Source organism: Ochotona curzoniae, unplaced genomic scaffold (assembly GCF_017591425.1).
Source record: "Ochotona curzoniae isolate NIBS_2020 unplaced genomic scaffold, NIBS_Ocur_1.0 contig_517, whole genome shotgun sequence".
NCBI lineage: Eukaryota > Metazoa > Chordata > Mammalia > Lagomorpha > Ochotonidae > Ochotona > Ochotona curzoniae.
The window spans coordinates 6397898-6419459 of record NW_024466454.1 but is presented as its reverse complement, the minus strand read 5'-3'; the positions used below and the strand labels follow the sequence as shown (position 1 = coordinate 6419459).

The 21562-nt window shown below is 37.7% G+C and overlaps 1 protein-coding gene across 3 annotated transcripts in view; it reads right to left on the bottom strand.

Annotated features, from left to right (window-relative positions):
* SBF2 (SET binding factor 2) overlaps window positions 1-21562 on the bottom strand; it is a 382316-nt gene that overhangs the window by 179824 nt on the left and 180930 nt on the right. For 2 of the 3 annotated variants that reach the window (XM_040989139.1, XM_040989140.1), the window contains exons 7-13: window positions 19661-19793; window positions 18476-18584; window positions 13511-13624; window positions 9737-9814; window positions 8534-8647; window positions 7645-7773; window positions 5728-5826 (exon numbers count right to left, since the gene is read on the bottom strand). In XM_040989139.1, coding sequence (XP_040845073.1) covers window positions 5728-5826; window positions 7645-7773; window positions 8534-8647; window positions 9737-9814; window positions 13511-13624; window positions 18476-18584; window positions 19661-19793 — 776 coding nt within the window. The remainder of the gene's footprint in view (window positions 1-5727; window positions 5827-7644; window positions 7774-8533; window positions 8648-9736; window positions 9815-13510; window positions 13625-18475; window positions 18585-19660; window positions 19794-21562) is intronic. The other variant, XM_040989142.1, reaches the window with a different exon arrangement.

The window sequence follows — 21562 nt, the reverse complement described above, 5'->3', positions numbered from 1 at the left end:
TCCTTTTTAACTTTTATTATTATAATTTTATGATACATTTCCATAAGCCCTGGCATTTTCCATACTCCATCTCCAAGATCCATCCACATCCCCAGAGTTCCCCTATACTATTACTATAGTATAGTTCTTCATAAACAGTCATATGTCCATCATTGTAGGCATGGACAATGGCAGAAAGTCCAGCATCCTATTGTCTTATAGTAAACAGTTTCATTGGGAGTTCATCTTTGATCTGGAAGTAGAGATGCATACTGCATTGTATACTCATATCTGGATATGTTAGTCTCCATTACCCAGTTAGTATATATCCCTTTAAATGAAAAGCCACAATACAAAATCAACACCAGGAAGAAAAATCGAAATTTACAATGGCATGAAGTTAAATAACATACTGGATAGTTTCCATTACACAGTTACTGTACATCCCTTAAATGAAGAGCCACAAAACAAAATCAACATCAGGAAGAAAAAAGACATTAACAACACAATGAAGTTAATGACTAACGTGTAGCTGAAGAAATGAAAATCAAGAACCTTCTTGAAGAAAACGATGCTACTGTATGATCTATGAGACAGTGAATTATTTAATGAGAGTTCTGAAGAGATGAAACTAAATTTAAAAACATCAAAACCCATGAGATATAGTTTCCACTGATTTATGTTGGTGAGATGACTTCTGTAGGTAACAAATAGATGGGCTTTGTTTTTTTTTTTAATATAGTCTGTAAATCTATGACGTTTGATTGACGAGTTTAAACCATTTACATTCAGGGTTGATATGTATGTGTGGTAATTTGGTCCTGTCATTTCAGCAGTGGGTTATTAATTGATTTAGTCTTCTGTTCTTATTTTTTAAAAAAGATTTATTTTTATTATTGGAAAGGTGGATATACAGAGAGGAGAGACAGAGAGGAAGATCTTCTGTCCGATGATTCACTCCCCAAGTGAGCACAACGGCCGATGCTATGCAGATCCGAAGCCAGGAGCCTCTTCCAGGTGCCCCATGCGTGGGTGCAGAGTCCCAAAGCCTTGGGCCATCCTTGACTGCTCTCTGGGGCCACAGGCCAGGAGCTGGAAAGGAAGCAGGGCTGCCGGGATAGAACCGGCGCCCATATGGGATCCCGGGTGTGCAAGGCGAGGACCTTAACCACTTGCGCCACCGCGCCGGGCCCGAGTCTTCTGTTCTTATTTACTGAAATGTTTTTCACATTTGCCTTTGGTTTTGGTGGCTGCTATTCCTCTTCTCTGTCAAGAGAACATCTTGAAGTATCGTTTGTAGGGCAGATCTGGAAGAGGCATATTCTTTCAACTTTTCTTGACTGTGGAAGAATTTTATTTCATTTTCAAAGACAAAGGAAAGTTCTGCTGGGTATGTTATCCTAGGCCAACAACTTTTTACTTTTAGAATCTGGAATATGTTACTCCATTCTCTTCTTGCCTATAGTTACCTGTGAGAGATCTCCTGTGAATTCAATTGGCATTCCTTTATATGTCAGTTGATTTTTTTATGTGCACATTTAAGGATCTTTTCCTTATGTTTGATTGAAGAGAGCTTGGTGGTCAAGTGTCATGGTGAAGATCACTTATGGTCAAGCCTGTTGGGAGTTCTGTGTCCCTCCTGGATCTTTTTTCCCAATTTTCCTCTAGATTAGGGAAAATTTCCTTTATTATTTCATTAAATACATTTGTAAACCCAGCTTCTCTTTCTGCACCTTCTGGGACTCCCATAACTCTTATATTTGGCCTCTCAATAGTGTCTTTGAATTCTTGAATACTTTTTTTAGCTTGACCCAGATCTGCTTCCAGCCTTTTGTTTTTTTCTTCCTGGTGATAGGAAATATCTTCCAGTTCTGAGATTCTTTCTTCTGTTTGCTTCATTCTACTTTGGAGACTCTCCACATACTTTTATTTTGCTCCACTGTAGTTTTAATTTCTGATGAATCAGCTTTCATTTGACTCATTTCCAGTGTGACATGTTCCTTAAATTTCTTGGACTCCTGTATTACATGCTTCTCATTGTTAATAACAAACTTTATAATAAGTATTTTGAATTCTGGATCCCTCATTTTCTTGATGTCTTCCTCAGTGAACTCTGAGGTTGGCACAGGGTTTTGCTTCTTTGCAGGGAGTCTTCAGTAATATTCACTGTGACTGTCTCCTCTTTTGGTGTTGGTCATTGTACTTCTGGTTGGCAGATTCTTCTCCTTGGAGCAGGTTTATTTTTTTTTAAAGGATTTATTTTTATTATTTTTTTATTGGAAAGGCAGATATACATAGAGGAGAGACAGAGAGGAAGATCTTCCATCTGATGATTCACTCCCCAAGTGAGCACAACGGCCGATACTATGCCGATCCAAAGCCAGGAGCCTCTTCTGGGTCTCCCACGCGGGTGCAGGGTCCCAAAGCTTTGGGCCGTCCTCGACTGCTTTCCCAGGCCACAGGCAGGGAGCTGGATGGGAAGTGGGGCTGCCGGGGTAGAACCGGCGCCCATATGGGATCCCGGGTGTGCAAGGCTAGGACCTTAACCACTTGTGCCACCGTGCCGGGCCCTGGAGCAGGTTTATAAGCTTTGTCACCCACAGGTCCACAATTCAATTTTACTTATTGTAGTTGGCACACAGCTCTTTGTTTGCACAAAGTACACTTGTGCCATTCCTCCAGTGAGTTTCAGTTCTGGATTCTTGTGTTAGGCTTCCACCATGGTCTTTGAAGTCCAGCTTCTGGCTCACCAGTCTCCAACTCCTGTGATACTGTGCTGAGACTGCATCGTTGTCTGTACAACTTTTCTCTCACTTACGGTTGGCACAGGTCCCAGGATTAGGGAGATACCTGGAGTCCTATATAGCTAGGTTGTTGGTGGTGCTGATCTTGCCAGAACCTGTTGGCTATTAGGTCTAAGGGCCACACGGAGCTATTTTGACCCGCACAATGCCAAAGTCAGCATTATTTTCCCTGTGAGACCAGTGCAATGCAATGAGCTCAGTGAGTTTGTTCAGTGCATGCGCAGCTCCTTGTTGTCCCTGCAGTCTTAAAGTCTTTCCACACTGTACAAAATGGCTCTTGATGTGGCACCACTACAGTTCTTGATCTGTTGGCTGTTATGTCTGAGGGCTACTTGGACCTGTCTTAGGTGTAACTTGTAGGATGCCATGTTGTTGCAGTTCACTGAGGCAGAAGTTACTTCACTGCCAGGTCAGGGCATGTGCAATACTGTCCCATAGCCTTTGCCTCCCTATACAAAATGGCACCTTATTCAGCTCTACATGGCAGACTGGGCAGTTAAATCCACCCTGTTACCACACTGACCATATGGGATCTGCCGCTATGTCTCTCCTCCTAATCAAATCAAACAGACCAGCAGGATGGACAGCTCTTTGTCTGGGTTCACTTCCTGGGCTCCTGGTGAACGTTCCTTCCCACCTTGTTGCTAGTGTAATTGCAGCTGCCAGTGTAGTTCAGATCACTGATCAATAAATGATACTGGGATGTTGGTCACTGCTTTCCCATGTCTGGCAGTCTCGAGGTGCCCCTCTGCTGTTGTTCCATCCTCTCCTATTTCCTGGAATGTGCCCTCTCTGCTTCACACTGGCGTATGTTTCTCTGCTTAAACATGTCCTTGCCTATTCTGCCATCTTGATTCTCCAGAACTAATTATATTAAATGTAGTTCAATTAAACTGTGAAAAAAAAGAGCCATGAGGGGTCCCAGAATGGTACATATGATGAACTCTGATCTAATGACATAAACTCTCAGACTACTTTTACAATACCTCAGGATAATTGCTTTAAGAAGGCTTGGTTATGTTTTACATTTAACTTTAATACTTCAAATACTAGTTATTCATTTTGCCTCAGTTTTCAATTATGTACTGGCTGAATATATACACTGCGGCAAGAGAGGCAAGTTATACCATAGGGAGGAATTATTTAGCTTATTTTTACATTTAGAGTACATTAATCAAGAAACGCATTTAATAGGCCCAGCGCAATAATCTAGCTTCTGAATCCTCGTCTTGCATTCGTCAGGATCGCATATGGACAGTGATTCACTCCCAGCTGTTCCACTTCTCATCTGGCTCCTTACTTGTGGTCTGGGAAAGCAGTGGAAGACAGTCCAAGGCCTTGGGACCATGCACCTATGTGAAAGACCAAGAAGAAGCTCCTGGCTTTGGATTCACTCGGCTTTGGCAGCTCTCACTACCAAATCCAGTTTCCACACACACACGGCCACTTGTGGAGTGAACCAACAGACAGATCCTTTTCTATGTATCTGCTTCTCTCTGTGTATCTGCTTTTCCAATTAAAAAAAAAATCTCAGAAAAAAAAAATGCATTTATTATATTGGGCATGGTATTTATTATACACAAGCAGGGAGCTGGATGGGAAGTGAGTTGCCGGGATTAGAACTGGTGTCTATATGGGATCCTGGCACGCTCAAGGCAAGGACCTTAAAAATCGCACCAGGCCCTAAATTAATCTTTTGACCGGTTAAAGAATATCATGGCAAATAACTTCCATATGTGTTAGTCGTTTTTAAAAAAATTATAGGTAAACTGCATACATTTCCAGAGTGTATAGTGAACTACTGGCAACTGAAAAAAAGAACTTCAGAATTCTCAAATTAACCAAAACTTAGATAAGAATAAATTTTAAAAGTTGCATTGTGTTTCTCCTAATTTGGAACCTTTGAAGTTAAACAAAAAAAAAGACTATGTCCCTCAAAGAAAGGTCACAATCTGAAGGAAAAACTTAAAATTAATAAATAATTGATTATGGCACTAAGAAACATATTGCTTTATTCACTTGGTTCTCAGGTTCCAATGCATGTGACAAAACACTGCCTAAAAGTTAACTTAGTCACATTAAGTCATATGTATTGGTCCTTAAAATATACCTTCACTTACTTTCCCTTTAGATTAATTCCCACAGGAGGAGTGACAGCTCTCACTACCAAATCCAGTTTCCACACACACACGCTCTCACTGCTGCCTTGGGCTCTTTCTGCCTAGTCATCCTATTTTATACTTGACCAACTCATAGTCCTTTTAACTTAATACATTTCCTCTGGAAACTCTGGAGTTTCTGTTGGGATTTGCCAACTTATTTCCTTTCAGTTTTTTATTCTTTGCTTACTCAAAACAATGTTGAGATGCCTTCTTGATTCAATTGAAAACCACACAATAGTCTGACGCAGAACGTATTGATCAATCCTGTCTAAAGTTCTGGTCTCCAGTGAATCTCCTCTGTCTGAAGACTGAAATCCAAAGAGGTAAGAGTTGTGTCATAGTGGGTCAAACTACCACTCAGAAAACCTACATCCTGTTTCAGAGTGCTCGGGATTAAGTCTAGTCATTGGGTTTTTTCCTGAACCAGCACTGGCACTGTGGCCATCTGGGGAGTGAACAAGTAGATAGAAGATCTTTCTGTGTCTCTCTCTCTCTCTCTCTCTCTACCACTCTGACTTTAAAATAATTAGATAAATACTCAAATGCAAGTTATAATTTGGGCAAATGACAAGATGGAAATTGTGAATATTTTTATAATATAGTGATAGACAAAAATACTTTGTAAAATGTGGTCATTTTTTATTTACATATCAATTTTAATGTCTTACAGCTTAAAATCCAGAGTAAAGATTACCATTTGAAAGATTATCTGTTTTAGCTTTGCAAAGAGAACACTTATTAGTACATTTTAAATTACTATCCAAATAAACATACTTACTTACATTTTTAAATAGTTGCTCAGCAAGTTCTCTGACATGCTTTATCATTTTCAATGGATTATTTTCTTCAACTTTAATTCTCTCTACTTCAAAGGCTACCAACTGGGAAAGAGAATCAAATGGCAAAACATTAACTCTAAAGTATGCTGAAATTTAAAAATTCATTCCATAATTTCACACAACTCATAAATCTGAAAACTCTAGAATGTATATTATTGTCAGTAGATGTTTACTGCTGGGTTTTACTTCTGTTTGGGGACTACAAAGTCAACTGGATTCTTAACGATTTTGGGTTTGACTTTGTGGGGAAAGTCCTTTCTGGAACTGAGAGACTCTGTCAATCACAAGTCTTGCTCTAAGGACCGTCCCACACAGAGTCACTCTGGAAGTCTCCACATACTCCTCTACTGCATAAGGCAGGACCCAGACATTTCTGTCAGCCTGCTCAGCCTCCAGGTCCAGCTCTGCTGAGGGCATGATTCCCCACAGATCACCTGCTCCTCACTCACAAGTAAGGTGGAAGGACAAGAGAACCTGAGGCTCTTTCCAGGTCTCAAATTACACACACACATTCTAGCATGTATTCCTGTCACTTACTGGGATAACTATGTGAGTGTGTATGCTTAAGTCAGAGAAAAGGATACTGACAAGAAGAAAAACTTGAGAGTAAATGAATGTGGAAGAGAAAAGTACATGATAGGATTATTTCATGTTAGAACTAGTAACTTCACGCGAATAGACATATAAAACTGTGAACTGGCTTACTCCACTTCCTCTTTTTTTTTTTTTTAACGCCTAGTTGCCTATGGCTCTATGCCACCGCAGTTTTAAGTTCCACATCTATACATCACACTTCCTCACTTCCTATGAGATGGGTAGAGATCACTGCATTACTGCCTTCAACAAATAGTTTAATTTTGAAATCACTGCCAAAACTTTAAAAATGTTAACCAACTCTTAAAAATCATTTAAAAATTAATTTTGGAAAGTTGCCTTCCTGTCAGGGAACACCAGGTGGTCTGGTGTTGTGGGGCGTGGGTTAAGCCTTTGTTTGCAATTCCAGCATCCCACGTGGGCATCAGTTCAATTCCTGGCTATTGAATTTCTGATTCAATTCCCTGCTGATGCAGCTGGGAAGATGGTTCAACTCCTTGAGCCTCTATGTCCATACAGAAGACTTAAATGGAATTCTAGACTCCTGGCTTTAGCCTGGTTCAGCCCAGGCCACTGCAGCCATTTACGGAATGTACCTTTTTTTGTTTCTTTAAGATTTTTATTATTTAAAAAATTTTATTTTTTAAAGACTTGTTTTACTTTTATTGCAAAGTCAGATATACAGAAAGGAGGAAAGACAGAGAGAGGAAGATCTTCCATGCATTGATTCACTCCCCAAGTGAGTGCAACAGCCAGAACTGCAACCATCTGAAGCCAGGAACCAGGAGCCTCTTCCAGATCTCCCATCAAGTGCAGGGTCCCAAGGCTTTGAGTCATCCTCCACTGCTTTCCCAGGCCATAAGCAGTGAGTTGGATGGGAAGTGGGGCTACCAGGATTAGCACCAACACTCGTGTGGGATCCAAGTGGATGCTAGGAGAGGACTTAAGCCACAGGCTATCACACTGGGCCCAGTGCATGGAATTTTTATCTCTGTCTTTTCCCCTCACCCAAGTGAACCCACCCCTGTGATTTTGTATTTCAAATAAATTTTTTAAAATTAAGAAAAATTTTTGATTTTCTAAAGCATTCCATACTTATATCTTTTCCCTAAATTTTCTTATATGATATAGAAATTGGCAAAATAATAAGTAATATTTAGTTATTTCACATTTAAATTATATTTTTGGGGGGTTAATATTAAAAGGTACTTTTAACTACCAGCCTGTATGCCTGTAAATACTGCACTCATTTTATAAGAGCCATACCTCATCAAAGAGATCACAGGATCTATAAGGAGGCCCTCTTTCTGAAACAAAACCTGCAAACGCCATTCCATTGAGTACTTTAGAGAGGAAATCATTCTCAACCAAACCACGCTGTCCCAAGAAAGCTGTCTGTAAAGAAAGAAAAGGTGAAATAATAATTTATTGTTTGGTAATAGACAAATGGTCAAAGCAAAGACAACAAACATTGAAGCCTATATAAATGCCCACATGTATAAATATGAGTTGCTATACACTATATTTCTTAGGAGCTAGTGTAGTAATGTAACAGGTAGAACCTCTGCCTGCAATACCAGCTTATCATGTGGCTACCAGCCACTTCCCACCCAACTTCCTGCTAATGACATGGGAAAAGCAGAAGATGGCTAAGTGCTTAGGGCACTGCCACCCACCTGGGAGACCTTGATGGAGCTGCTGGCTCCTGGCTTTGGTCTGGCCCAGACCTGGTCACTGCAGCCTTCTGGGGAGTGAACCACCAGCTGTCTTTCTCCCTTTGTAACTTTTTAAAACACACACACATATAATGTATGTATACATAGATGTATATATAGCATTTCTCTTGAAAAAGTTTTTTGTCTGATATCTGAAATACAACACATATTAGAAACAATAAAAACCAATCTGTGTATTAGGCAGGAGGACAAATCAGAAATTAAAGTTCAACTTCAAAAGGAAAATTAACTTCAAAGTTAACACAGTAAAGCATTCTGTCCATTCCATGGTGGCAAGAATTATTGTCTAGCCAAAGAAAGGAGAGACTATAAATAATCACATTTGATAAGGTCAAAATACACGGCCAGTAAAACAAAGCTGTTGCATTAAATTACAGTCAACTTTCAACAGATGCAATAGGGTTCATTCAGTATCTTACTTTATGAAAATGTATAACTGGCTCTGCATGAATCCTTATAAGTTGTAAACATGATCTATATCCTTGGAAAAGTTGGGCAAATAATCTAAGGAAAACTGCTCGTACTTCTTTATCCTGAAAATGTAAAAAGAAACATGTTAAGTAAATAAATTTGTAAAACAAAACAAAACCCAAAACCTAAGTAAAAAGAAATTAAAAAGTTGTAAAGAGTGAGTGTTTTGATGCTTCTCACTCGTTAAAGGGTCATTTGGAGCAACTCTGAGTAACGGGCTTATAGTCCATCCCATCTATCCCACCCATCTGGGCAGCAGAGCAGGTTGCTAAACAGTTCTTTGTATTGAACCCAATAAACAAGCTTGTCTTACGGCAGCTAATTTTCCTTTGGCAGAAAATAAGGCTGGGTCTGATCTGTTAGCATGTTAGAGAGGGGCATGTATGCTAACTGTTTTGTCTACCATATCCTCCAAAAGAATTACAGTCACAGATTATAACAAGAAAAATCCTCAAACTTAAATTTTAAGAATTCATGAAGTTCTTACACGGGTTTGCAAAGTTTGTATAACATCTAAAAGTTTATTCTGGTATTAAAAAGGTACGACTTTATAATTCTGTTTTGATACTCCAGGGCTCGCTTTTTAAATATCAAAATCTTAATTATGTTTCAAATGAAAGCTGTCTATTTTACTAATATACTGCAAAATCAACCACAAATTTTAGTGCCAAAACATTGTGGTAAATCAGTGACAAATTTTACTTGTCAATGATGTCTAGTACTATGACGTTCCTTCCAGGACATAAAGCTCACCTCCCTCCAAGAAATACACTGGGCAAAATAACAAAGGGCCCTTTGTTACATAATCACCTTTTGGCTTCTAACTGGAGCTATTTCCATTCACTTTTTCTTTAAACTTGATTTAAACTTGATTTCTTTAAAATGCTTGTGTTTTTAGTTCTGATTCTCTGTTCTAGAATTGTTTGTTGAGGGGCCACAGTCTTAGCTCTCCTCTCCTGGTCAGTGAATGCCCTGACCCGTGGCTCCTCCAGAAGGAGGGTATATGACTGCCACTGGAATTACTAGTTTCCAACTGGGGGCACTTTTTAGTATGATACACATTTGACTCTAACTTTACTCTACTTTTTAAACAAATCTACAGGATAAAAGCACACCTCTCTAAAAATACCAAATTGACTTATTAAACTTACCAGCATTTTTGAATGTGATAAAGCTGTTCGTGGAGGAGGAAAAGCATGATCTGCTACTTCCAAATCTGGGTGTAAAATCTAAAGTAAAGAAATATGTGAAAGGCTCCAGTATCAATAAAACATAATCTTTCATATGCTTGCAGCATTAAGATAGAAAAATATCAGGAAAAGAATTATGGTACATTCCTTCCATGAAATATTAGTTAGACAGCTAAGTGAGTTCGGTAGAATTTTTTTTTAGGACAAAACATGAAAAAAAGTTCCAGAAAAGAATATTATATATATAAAGATTATATATAATATATAAATATATATTATATAAATATTATATAAATAATATTATATAAATATATATTATATAAAATAATATATTGTATAAATAATATATAATTATATATATTATATAAAATTATAGATGATATTATATATATAAGAATATATATTATACAGTGAGAGTCTGATTCCATTGAAAAAATCACTGACTAAATACATATAAACAAGAATGAGAAGTTATAAAAAATAATAGTAGTCATTTCTGGAAAAAGAATGATTAGGATAGAGCTATTTTTCTACATAGCTGATTTTAAAAAACCAAGCATTTGTTTTCCTGTTTCTTATTCTAATAAAATAACTGATATATGGGGGAAGAAAAGAGTTAGCTTTTGAACTTCACAGTCCATCTAGAAAGATCAAGTTCAGTAAGATGTGACAAGAGTTAGAATTATATAAGGTATAAGTAACTTATGCTAGGGAAAGCTAGGGGGAAACAAATAAAGAACTATTTGGGTACAATTCTGAGGAAAGTAGTGGGGGCATGGAGAAAGAAGGTTCCATGCAAGATCTGCACAAAGAAAAAGATGAAACTTCAGTAGGATTCAGCAAATTCTGGTCTTCATATATTTTTCAAATACTAAGGTTCCTTAATAGTATACTTAGAATAGACAAAAACATGAAAACAGTGCTTGAAATAACAGTAAATATTGACAATATGTAGCATTCTATCTTCTATACATTGTATTAATGCCTTGGTATCTTTACATTCATTTAGTTATTAAACAGTTGAGGTATTTTACTGTCATCTGATTACAATTATTTACTAACTATGAAAAGCTCATACACTTGCCAGTGAAATCTCCTTAAGGCTTTATCAACTCTGATTCTACTTGACAATATACTGTGTTCTGATATTTAATTCCAGGACCTGACTATAACACAATATCCACCATTGTGCTTGATAAACATAATAATAGCTATCCTCAGTTTTACCAAAAATGAATTTTATACTTTGAATTTGCTGGTATGAGTGTTGTATGTTAAAAGTATCATTATGTAGCATCACTCCTGCTAGGAGTCTCTGATTTAAGAATTAAAATCTCAGTTAACTATTTTATTTATTTTTATTGCAAAGTCAGATATACAGAGAGGAGGAGAGGAAGATCCTCTGTCTGCTGATTCATTCCCGGAGCAGTCTAATGGCCGGAGTTTAGCTTATCTGAAGCCAGGAGCTAGAAGTTTCCCCCAGGTCTCCCATGCAGGTGCAGATCCCAAGGCTTTGGGCCCCCTTCCACTGCTTTCCCAGGCCACCAGCAGGGAGCTGGATGGGAAGTGTAGCTCCCAGGATTAGAACCGGCACTCATACGGGATCCTGGCGTGTCCAAGGCAAGGACTTTAGCTGCTAGGCCACCGTGCCGGGCCCCAAATCTCAGTTAATCTGATACTTAATCCCTGAATAATTATTAATCTCGCAAGAATATAACCATATATAAATTTCATCACTAGAATTTCTCTAAAAAAATTAAGCTTACTTTAATCATTTATATACTAACTTCTCAGCATTTGCTTTATCCATACAACTATGCAATTACACTTAATATTTTCTATAAACTGTTTTTAAATCCATTGACCTTTTTAAACCTAGAATTCTTCTTAGAAGATATTTGTCAAGTGAAAGGTTTTACATTTTGAAGGTATATTAAAATTAGTAGATAATTAGAATAAAAATGATTCACCACATACCATCCAAAGTCACTTTGGGAAAGTCACTTAGTCACTTCTGAATAAATAATCATCCTAGAGATAAACAGGTCTAGTGATGGGCTATGATTTGCTCAATAATGTCATGTGACAGAATGAAGACTGACTCAGGTCTCCTGCATCGTATCCTAGTTTCCTTTGTAATCTGCCAAGTCTTGTATTACAGATTACCTTATGGAAAGCCAGTGTTCTCTAAAGAGTTCCACTTTATAGAATAACTATATATATTATTACACAGCATTTATAGGATATTTATATATTATCATAATAACAATCAATAATACATATTTTAAAGTTTTCTGAGACAAGAATCAGCTTAGTAATTTCAGATTTCTAGGATGATATTTAGGGAAAAAACCCTTTAAACACCCTATGCTAGAATATTACTAAAGGAGAACATAAAGGTGCTTGTCCTAACAATATTTTAGAAAAGAATATAGAATGTCTAGGGTTCATTTTTCTGATGACAGATAAACGAACACCTAAAAGGCAGTCAGTAAAACAATGATCTTAAATATCAACTAAGGCAAGGCGTGGTATTCCAGCAGCAGGTTAGACCATTGCTTTTGATGGAACACTAATTGTTCTAGCTGTTCCACTTCTGATTCCTTCCAGTTCCCTATTAGCACAAAAGGAAAGGCAATGGAAGGTGGCCCAAGTACTTGGGCCCCTATAATCCAAGCAGGAGACAGAGGAGTTCTGGGCTCCTGGCTTCAGCTTGGCTGAAGTTCCAACCATTGAAGCCATATGGGAAATGAACCAGCAAATGGAGGTTTTTTTTTTTTCTCTCTTTCTCTCCACTTTCTCTGTCATTCTACACTTCAAATAAACAAATCATTTTTAAACTAAGATGAAGCTGGCACAGTGGTGTAGCAAGCTAATCCTCTGCCTATGGCATCAGCATTCCATATGGGCTTCAGTTTGTGTCCTGGCTTCACTTCTAAGTAAGCTCCCTCCTGGAAATGCAGTGGGAGAGGCTCATGGCTTTGGAACCATGCACTTAATGAGAGACCCAGAAGAAGCTCCTGGCTCCCAGATTTGGATCAACTCAGCTCTGGCTATTGTGGTCATTTGGGGACTGAACTAGTGGATGGACAATCTCTGCCTCCCTCTTTCTCTCAGTAACTCTTTCAAGTGACATAAACAAATGTTTTAAAAACAAATTAATCAAGTTAAAAAATGAAAAAAATTAAATTTGTGTTGACAAGAAAAATCCAGATTGCAAGACATTTTAAAACTTTACTGTCTATAATGTTAAGTCACACCTACCTGCAGTAATCTGAAAGCACAAAACACTGTCATACCACTTGGCAGGAACCACATCCACCAAGGAAAAATGAGATGCTGATAAAGAGTTTAGGGAACACAGGTAAATTTCAGGAAGTGAGGATTTTAGGGAATTCAGGGATTCAGAGGAAGATCAGGAAGATTTTTTTTTCTTGACTTTGTAAGACTATACCCAATAACTAGAACAGTATCTGATATATGATAGTAATTACACAAAAACAATGAAAACCACAATGAAGGTAGATTAAACATTGAGTTAGGATTCAAAGTAGAACCTTTAGTTAACTCCTACAAATGGAGAATTCTATTCTAAATACTGTATCAGAATAAATCAAATTTCAAACATATAATCCTCTTTTAAATGATCCAACTGGCAATTATTTTTGGATTCCAATTAACTTTGTGTCAGATTTACGTCAACAGAAAAATCACTATTTAAAAAGGAAATCATACCAAAGAAAGAGCTGCTTGAGTCTGATGTAGGAGAGGTTCTGGAAGGGAAGAGAGGTGGATGCATTCTGGAATCTTAATAGTGCCTCCATCCAAATCTGCTATGATTACATCTAGCTGCAAGAGAAAAAAAATTGAACCTATAATTAATAAAACACATTTACTGTCAAGCAAATTAATTTGGCCCTAATTCAAAATGAAAAGATCTAGGTGTGAGAACTTTTTTTGTTGTTTCTATTTATAATTTAAAAATAATGTTTACATAGTTGATGACGGTGGGAAGGATTGGGGGTTAGGGGAAAGTGGGTGAAACCATTGTTTCAAATTTTCTTTTTCTTCTTCCTTTATCTGGGGGAAAGAGGCAGATGAGGGGAGAAGCCATATTCAGCCTCCCAACTGCCTCAGTATCCGATGATGGGGAATGGCCACCCAGTCTCACCCCAGGATCCCCAATGTGCAGCATGTCCCAAGGGTTCTGCTGAAGTGGTTTCAATAGTTCTGAAATTCTGTTGATCTCACTGATTCAATGATGAGGAAATCCTTCCAAGGTCCATTGGCTGACAGAATTAACCTTAGAGTCTACATCTGCCCAGATATTTGCCGTCGACACTTGGCTGAAGTAGTTGTCCAATTTGTTCTGCTCTCCTTCCTCTGCTATGGTACCAGATGTCCTCTGCAGGTCCCAATGGACTGCTATATCCTACTTGTGCATCTGGACCTGCCGTCCGCTGCTCTGTCTTTTCCACTGAAGAGGCCCAGTTCTGACATAAGGTCAGACCACAGATCCTGCAATTCTCCCCACGGTTGGAGTTCTGAGTCCAGAGGTTCAGTTGGAGTGATCCCCAAAGAAACCTTGTTTAAGGTAATCCCAGACCTCTCGTGTGTGCTTTCCAGTACAGGGTCTGTCTCAGCCAGTCACCCTCATCAGCCTATACACACTCTGCTAATTGCAACTGCTGGGTCAGGTCTATCTCCAGCCCCATTTCTTACACAAATCAATGAATGCTGCAGCCCAGATCAACCCAACCTACTACACACTTGGTCTCATGTACACCAGTGGGAACTGCAGCCTAGTTAGAGTGATCCTCCAATAAACGTCACTAGGCCTGCCATTGTCCCCAGAAACAGAATTCTGAGTTCATGGCTTCTGTGGTCAGGTTTTTCTAGCTTCTTTGGTAATCAAGTGACTAAATTTTTGTCCATTAAACATGAAAAGTGATGTATACAGTTCCAGCCAGGTAAGACAAGACTATGCAATGTTCTCCTATGCTCTTTCCTTTCCTAATGGCTAAACTCATGAACTAGAAACAAACAATACTTATGCATTCAAATGATTAAAGTACCTGAGGGTTTTCATTGAGAAACAAGCAGGAAACAAAACTGGACTTTGGATGATTTCATTGAGTAAACTTGTGTTGCACAACTGAAGTTCTTTATGAATTGCTATATGAATATCAAATTTGATTTTGAATGCTCTACTGTGGTACTTTAACCATATCTTTAGTAAATGGTTAAAAGCAATCAGTATGTATCTTGAATACTTAAGAAAAAAATCTACATTACACATTTTATATGAGTCTATTTAAAAATAACTTACCTAAAAAGTAAGAGAAACTAACCAGATTAGTAAAGTTTTGATACTGATAATGTGATTATAACTCAATTTTAATTTATCCATTAAAATATAACAGATTTAATTTGCCAGCACCTGGTTTTTCTTATCTCCAGTGCTGCTTACACTCAGTGCTAATAAAATTATCTATAAACCAGATGGGCACGCTTCAAATTAGTAATGATTAGATTTTTCTGAATATGTTTACTGATTTATACATGTTTTATATGATGATATTAAAATTAAATAGGAATATATATTAACATATAAGCTTATGATTACAAGGGTTTTGTTAATAATTATGCTATTGCATAATTTTCTATTAAATGAAACCTATGATATGATTATATGTGTAATCACGTTCTTAGATACTGCAGAAATCTTCTTTTATATTTCTAATCTATATTGATTAAATTTCTGCCTTTGTGAGCCACAAAAATATTACTCTTCCTCAATATGACAGCCCATAAATATTATCTAATAGCATTAGAACCCAATAAAATTTACTTAGTAAATTATGAAACTTTCTTAATTGTTTTTAATGGATGACGATGAAAAAAATTATTTACTTATTTATTTACTTTTTAATTTTAAAGGTAGATTTACAGAGAAGAGGGAGATAGATTCCATCCAATGCTGGTTCATTCCCTAAATGGCTGCAACACCCAGAGCTAGGCAGGTTCAAAGCCAGGGGCATGAAGCTTCCTCTGGATCGGCCACATGAATGCAGAGACCCAAGGACTTTGGCCACTCTCCACTGCTTTATCAGGCTACACTAGCAGCTAGTGGGTTAGAAGTAAGTATGCTGGGATTTGAACCAGTGCCCACATGAGATTCCAGCACCAAAGGTGAAGCCTTAACCCACTACCATGGAACCAATCCCCAAAATCTTGGCACTCCTGGATATTCTCTACATTCCTTATTTTGTTATAATTCCTTTAAAAATATAATACTTTTAAAGAAATACTTTTAGAAATCTAACAGTGTTATATCAGAACTGGCTTGAACAGAGTATTATTTTTCCTTATTTGGTATTTGCACTCATAGGGCATAGGAATATACAATTTGGTGGGACTCATAACAAATTTTGTTTCATTGGAAACTCATGGCTTTTTGCAAATTTTGTTATTTGTAAGATGCTCAGGAATTAAAAATATATATATTTGAAAGGCAGAGTGACAGAAAGGGAGACACACACACACATACCTTCCATCTGCTGAATGACTACAAAAGCCAGGGATGTCCCAGGCTGAAGCCAAGGAGCCAGAAACTTCCATTCTGGTCTCCCATGCCGATGCCAGGGACCCAAGCATTTGAGCAATTTTCTGCTGCTTTCATAGGAGCATCAATAGGGAGTTGCAATGGAAATGGAACAATCAGAACAAAAACTAATGCTCCAAAATGGGATGTTGGCAATTGTAGGCAGTGGCTTAACCACCAGTACATAATGCTGGATCCATTTTACTTAAAATTATGAATAAATTAAACACCAACAACCAAAGTCTAACACGAATAAATGGATCATTTTAGCTTCTTTTTTCATTTATAGGACAAAAATTACACAATCAAACATTTAACCTGACAAAAGAGCGGTATTTAAGAATATTAAGGGAGGGGGTGGTACTAGCGCTTGTCTCCTGCAACCATGTGGGAAACCCTGATGGTATTCTAGATTCATGCCTTCAGCCTGGCTCAGCTCTGGCACAGTTACTGCAGAGTTAATTAGTGGATGACAATCCCTCTCTCTCTCTTACTGCCTTTGAAGTAAATAAATCAATCTTTAAAAAAATTTAATGGGTTGCTGGTGCTGTGGTATAGTACATTAAAGCTCCGTTTGCCTTGTTGGCATCCCATATTGGTGTCAGTTCAAAATCTAGTTGTTCCACTTTTGATCTAGCTACCTACAATGTGCTTGGGAAAGCAGTGGAGGATGTTTCAAATCCTTGGGCCCCTGAACCCACATGCAAGACCTGGACAAAGCTCCAGGCTCAAGGATTTGGACTAGTCCAGCTCCAGCCATTGCAGTCATTTGGTAGAATAGACCAGAGGGTGGAAGATCTGTCTCCCCTCTCTATAAATCTTCCTTTAAAAAAATTAAATAAAATTTGTGGCCAGCATGATGGTTCAATAGGCTAATCCTCTGCCTGCAAGCACCAGCATCTCATATGGGTGCTGGTTGGTGTCCTAGCTGGTCCAGTTCCACTTCCCATCCAGTTGCCTGCTTGTAGTCTGGGAAAGCAACAGAGGATGCGCCAAAGCCCTGGGACTCTGCAACCCTGTGGGAGGTCCACAAGTGGCTCCTGGCTTCGGATCAGCTTAGCTCCAGCCACTGAGGCCATTTAGGGAGTGAACCAGTAGATGGAAGATCTTTTACTCTCAGTATCTTCCTCTGCCTTTTCGACAGAAACAAATACATCTTAATAAATAAATAAATAAATAAATAAAAGATAAAATAAAGTCTTAAAAAATCAGACTATTAATAGAGGTGGCTGTGGTGTAGTAGATTAAGCCATGACTTAGGACACCTACATCCCATGAATTCTATCTATTCTGCTTCCAATCCAGCTTCCTGGTAACCCGCTGGAAAAACAGCTAATTATGCCCAACTACTTGCATTCCTGTAACAAGCATGGAAAACCTGGAATGGGGTTCTTGACTCCCAACCGTGAGTTGCTTTAGTCCTGGCTGTTGAGGACTTTTGAAGAGTGAATGAGTGGATGGAAGATTTCTCTCTCTGCCTCTCCCTGAGTTCCACTGAGTGTCCTACCCACAACCAATCTGCTATTCAAATGAATAAATATTTTAAAAATAAAGAATCTTAATGATTTCCTTCTTAAAATCTTCTATAATGGCGTTGGCGCAGTGGTGTAGCACACTAATCCTCCACATATGGCCCTGGCACCACATTTTAGTGTCAGTTCATGTTTATGAAATAAATAAATCTTAAGAAAAGTCCATACTTGCTGTAAGGCATAATTAATATATTTAGACTCTTCAGTGAATTTTTTTTTTAGTCAATTATCTCGAGCTGTGGTTTAGCAGGCAAAATTGCTGCCTGCAGTACCAGAATGCTGGCTGCTTCACTTCTGATCCAGCTTCCAGCTGGGAGATGCAGTTACAGATGGTCCCAGTGCTTGGAGCCCTGCCAGCCACCTAGGAGACCCAGATGAAGCTCCTGGCTCCTCGCTTTGGCCAGCTCAGTCCTGGCCACTGCAGCCAGTAGGGAGTGAAGCAATGGATGGAAGACAACTGTCTAAGTCTTTCCTTCTCTCTTTGTAATTCTAACCTTTAAACAAATCAATAAATCTTAAAAAAGAAAACCAATCAGAACAACTTTAAAAGACATGAATACTTACAAGTTCATGGATATCAGTTTTAAAGACAGAATGTACTCCAATAATGAAAGGTGTTGGGGAACTTAGAACTTCTAGTAGCTGAGCTGGAAGAATGGGGATATAAGGATAGCTGGAAACAATGAAAATATTTGTAAGATACATTTGTTTTGCTATGATATAAACATTCCCTTTCATTTTCATGTTGGATACATTTTCGTTGTTTGTGTTTACAAATTATCAATACTGTTATGCCTATTAATATTAAAATATTGACAGGAACAACTGAAAATATTTATGTGAAAGATATGACCAGATAAAAGATGCAAAGTAAATGGAACCCAGGCCAATTTTCTTGTCTCTTATTTTTCTTAGGCAAGTAATCTCTTCAAGTCTTTTAATATTGTTTGAAAATATTTTGCCTTTTATAGAAACCTGACATTAGATAGTAATATTGATATTCTGATGAGGACTCTGCTCTTGGCACTAGGCAGTAAAAATTTATGTATATAAAATGATTACTCAAATTTCACCTCCTATACTTACTGTTTACATCAACTAGGAACAGCAAACAAATAAAAGATGACAGACTAGGAAGATATTATTTTATTTAAAAGGCTAAGGAAGGAACCTAGACAAAAAATTTAATAGAAATTATTGAGGTAGAGAGAATTTTATCTAGTTTGTATAAATTTATGTTTCTTATATGTTGCAATTATGAGACTGATTGAACAGTATTATTAATTCTATAACACTATTATGCATCAATTTTTTTTTACTTTTTTATTGTGGAAAATTTTCACAGATCATTAAAATATATAAGGAGGAAAACTTATAATGAAACTTCACTATCAAGCTCAGCTGACAAGACACAATCCACAGCCACATGTATTTAAATTCACTTTTGTTCCCTTTTCTGCTATAAGATTTTTAAGCAAACCCCATGTATCATTAATGTGTCATAAATATGGAAATATTTTAGGAGGTGCCTAAAAAAGATAAAGGCTATTTTTTATTAATAAATGGCAACATTGTTAGAATATCTAAATGAACTAATTCTTTAATACCAATTAGTTAACACTTCCTAAACACTTTTATTAGACTATATTAAAACAGAATTAAGTGTTGCTGACAATACTATTTAAATACTGTTTTTACAAAGCTGGTCAACATGTAGTAAATGTACAATTTGTTAGGTAAAAATCTTACCTATATTTGAGAGGAAACATTAAAGACTCCAGGGCTCTGCAGGCATCACTAAGTCTCTGAAAACTTGCGGAATGGAACAGAACTTTATTTTCTGTGAGTACTGCACAAAAGAGGCTGAGGACATTTTGAATTCCTGAAAACACACAAAAAAAAGAAGTTTATAAAATGCATTTAATTTTATATCTGTTGCTGACCATCACAGACTTAAGATGCCATGGAAAAGAATAAAGAAAGCCAATAATTTCGGAATCTCAGAAGAAAAATGCCAGGATAAACTATGATAAATTATAAATTGCATATAACCTGTGGGTCTGTTTTCCAAGATATCATCGTTTTACTTTCCAAATCAGTGTGACACTCATTGATAATAGTGGTTAATAGTGGTATTAACTTCTTCTCAACTTTATCTCCAAAGCCTGTACTTAAGTTCCTGTTTTAGACGATGGAATTGTTTCCACTAACATTTTTTCCCACTATATGTCTGGTGTTAATATAATCATACTGACTTTGTTTTGAAAATTGTATACGCCTTTTCATCTTTTTTATTGAATATTTCTTTGTTGAACAGGCAGAATGATAGGGAGATGGAGAAGGTGAGAGAAAATTTTTTCATTTGCTACTTCACTCCCGAAATGGCTACACTACTCCAGCCTGCTTTAGGCTAAAGCCAGGATTCAGGAACTCCATCTGGATCTCCCAAGTGGGTAGCTCTGGTCTAAGTCTTGGACCATCATCTGTTGCCTTCCCAGGCACGTTATCAGCAGCTACACTGAAAACTGAGCAGGTGGGACTTGAACAAGAGCTTCAATATGGGTTGCTTACCCAGTTCTATGAAAATGTCACCCAATCTTTGAACTCAGACCTTCTCTTCTTGCAATACATATCCTTGATATGTTTTTAAATAAAGCCTAAAAATCTGTGACATGTTTTAGCACTTCATTCCTTTTCATGAGCAAGCAGAATCATTTCCTTGTATGCATACACCATATTTTGATTTTTCCATTTGTTCGTCCTTTGATAAGCATTATAGTAGTTCCTACCTTTTAGCTATTAGGAATAGTCCTTCTCTCAACATACATACACACATACTCATTCCAGTATGTATATTTCTTTTGAGTATATAGCTAAAAGTGAAATTATAAAGTTACATGTACTTTTATGTTTAATGCTTTAAGAATTGTTTCTTACAGCAGTTGGACCATTTTACATTCTCATCAGCAACATGTGAATTTTTTCATTTCTCTACATCCTAAATAACACATTTGTTTTTCTTTTAAAAATGTATCAAGGTGATATCACATTTTGTGTTGTTTTTTTTTTTAATGTGTTGTAGGGTCTGGCGTGGTGGCCTAGCGGGTAAAGTCCTTGTCTTGACTACGCCGGGATCCTGTATGGACACTGGTTCTAATCCTGGTAGCCCCACTTCCCATCCAGCTCCCTGCTGGTGCCCTGGAAAAGCAGTCGAGGACGGCCCAAAGCCTTGGGACCCTGCACTTGTCTGGGAGACCCGGAAGAGGCTCCTGGCTTCAGATTGGTTCAGCTCCAGCCATTGAGTCACTTGTGGAATGAATCATTAAACAGAAGATCTTCCTCTCTGTCTCTCCTCCCCTCTGTATAACTGACCTTCCTTTTAAAAAAATGTGTTGTAACATATTTGTTTGCTTAGTAGGTAGAGTAACAGAGGAGAAGCAGAGAAAAGGAGAGAGGAGAGAGAAAAGAGGGTAAGAGAGCAGGTGAGGGAGAGAGGAAGAGAGAGAGAGAGAAAGAAGAGGGAGGGAAGGAGGAAGAGAGAGAGGGAGAGGGGGCAGAGGAATGGACGTGGGAATGGGAAGACCGAAGGAAGACAGAGGAGAGTAATACTTTCTACTATTTATAGTCTTGTCTTTAACAAATAGTTTTAGA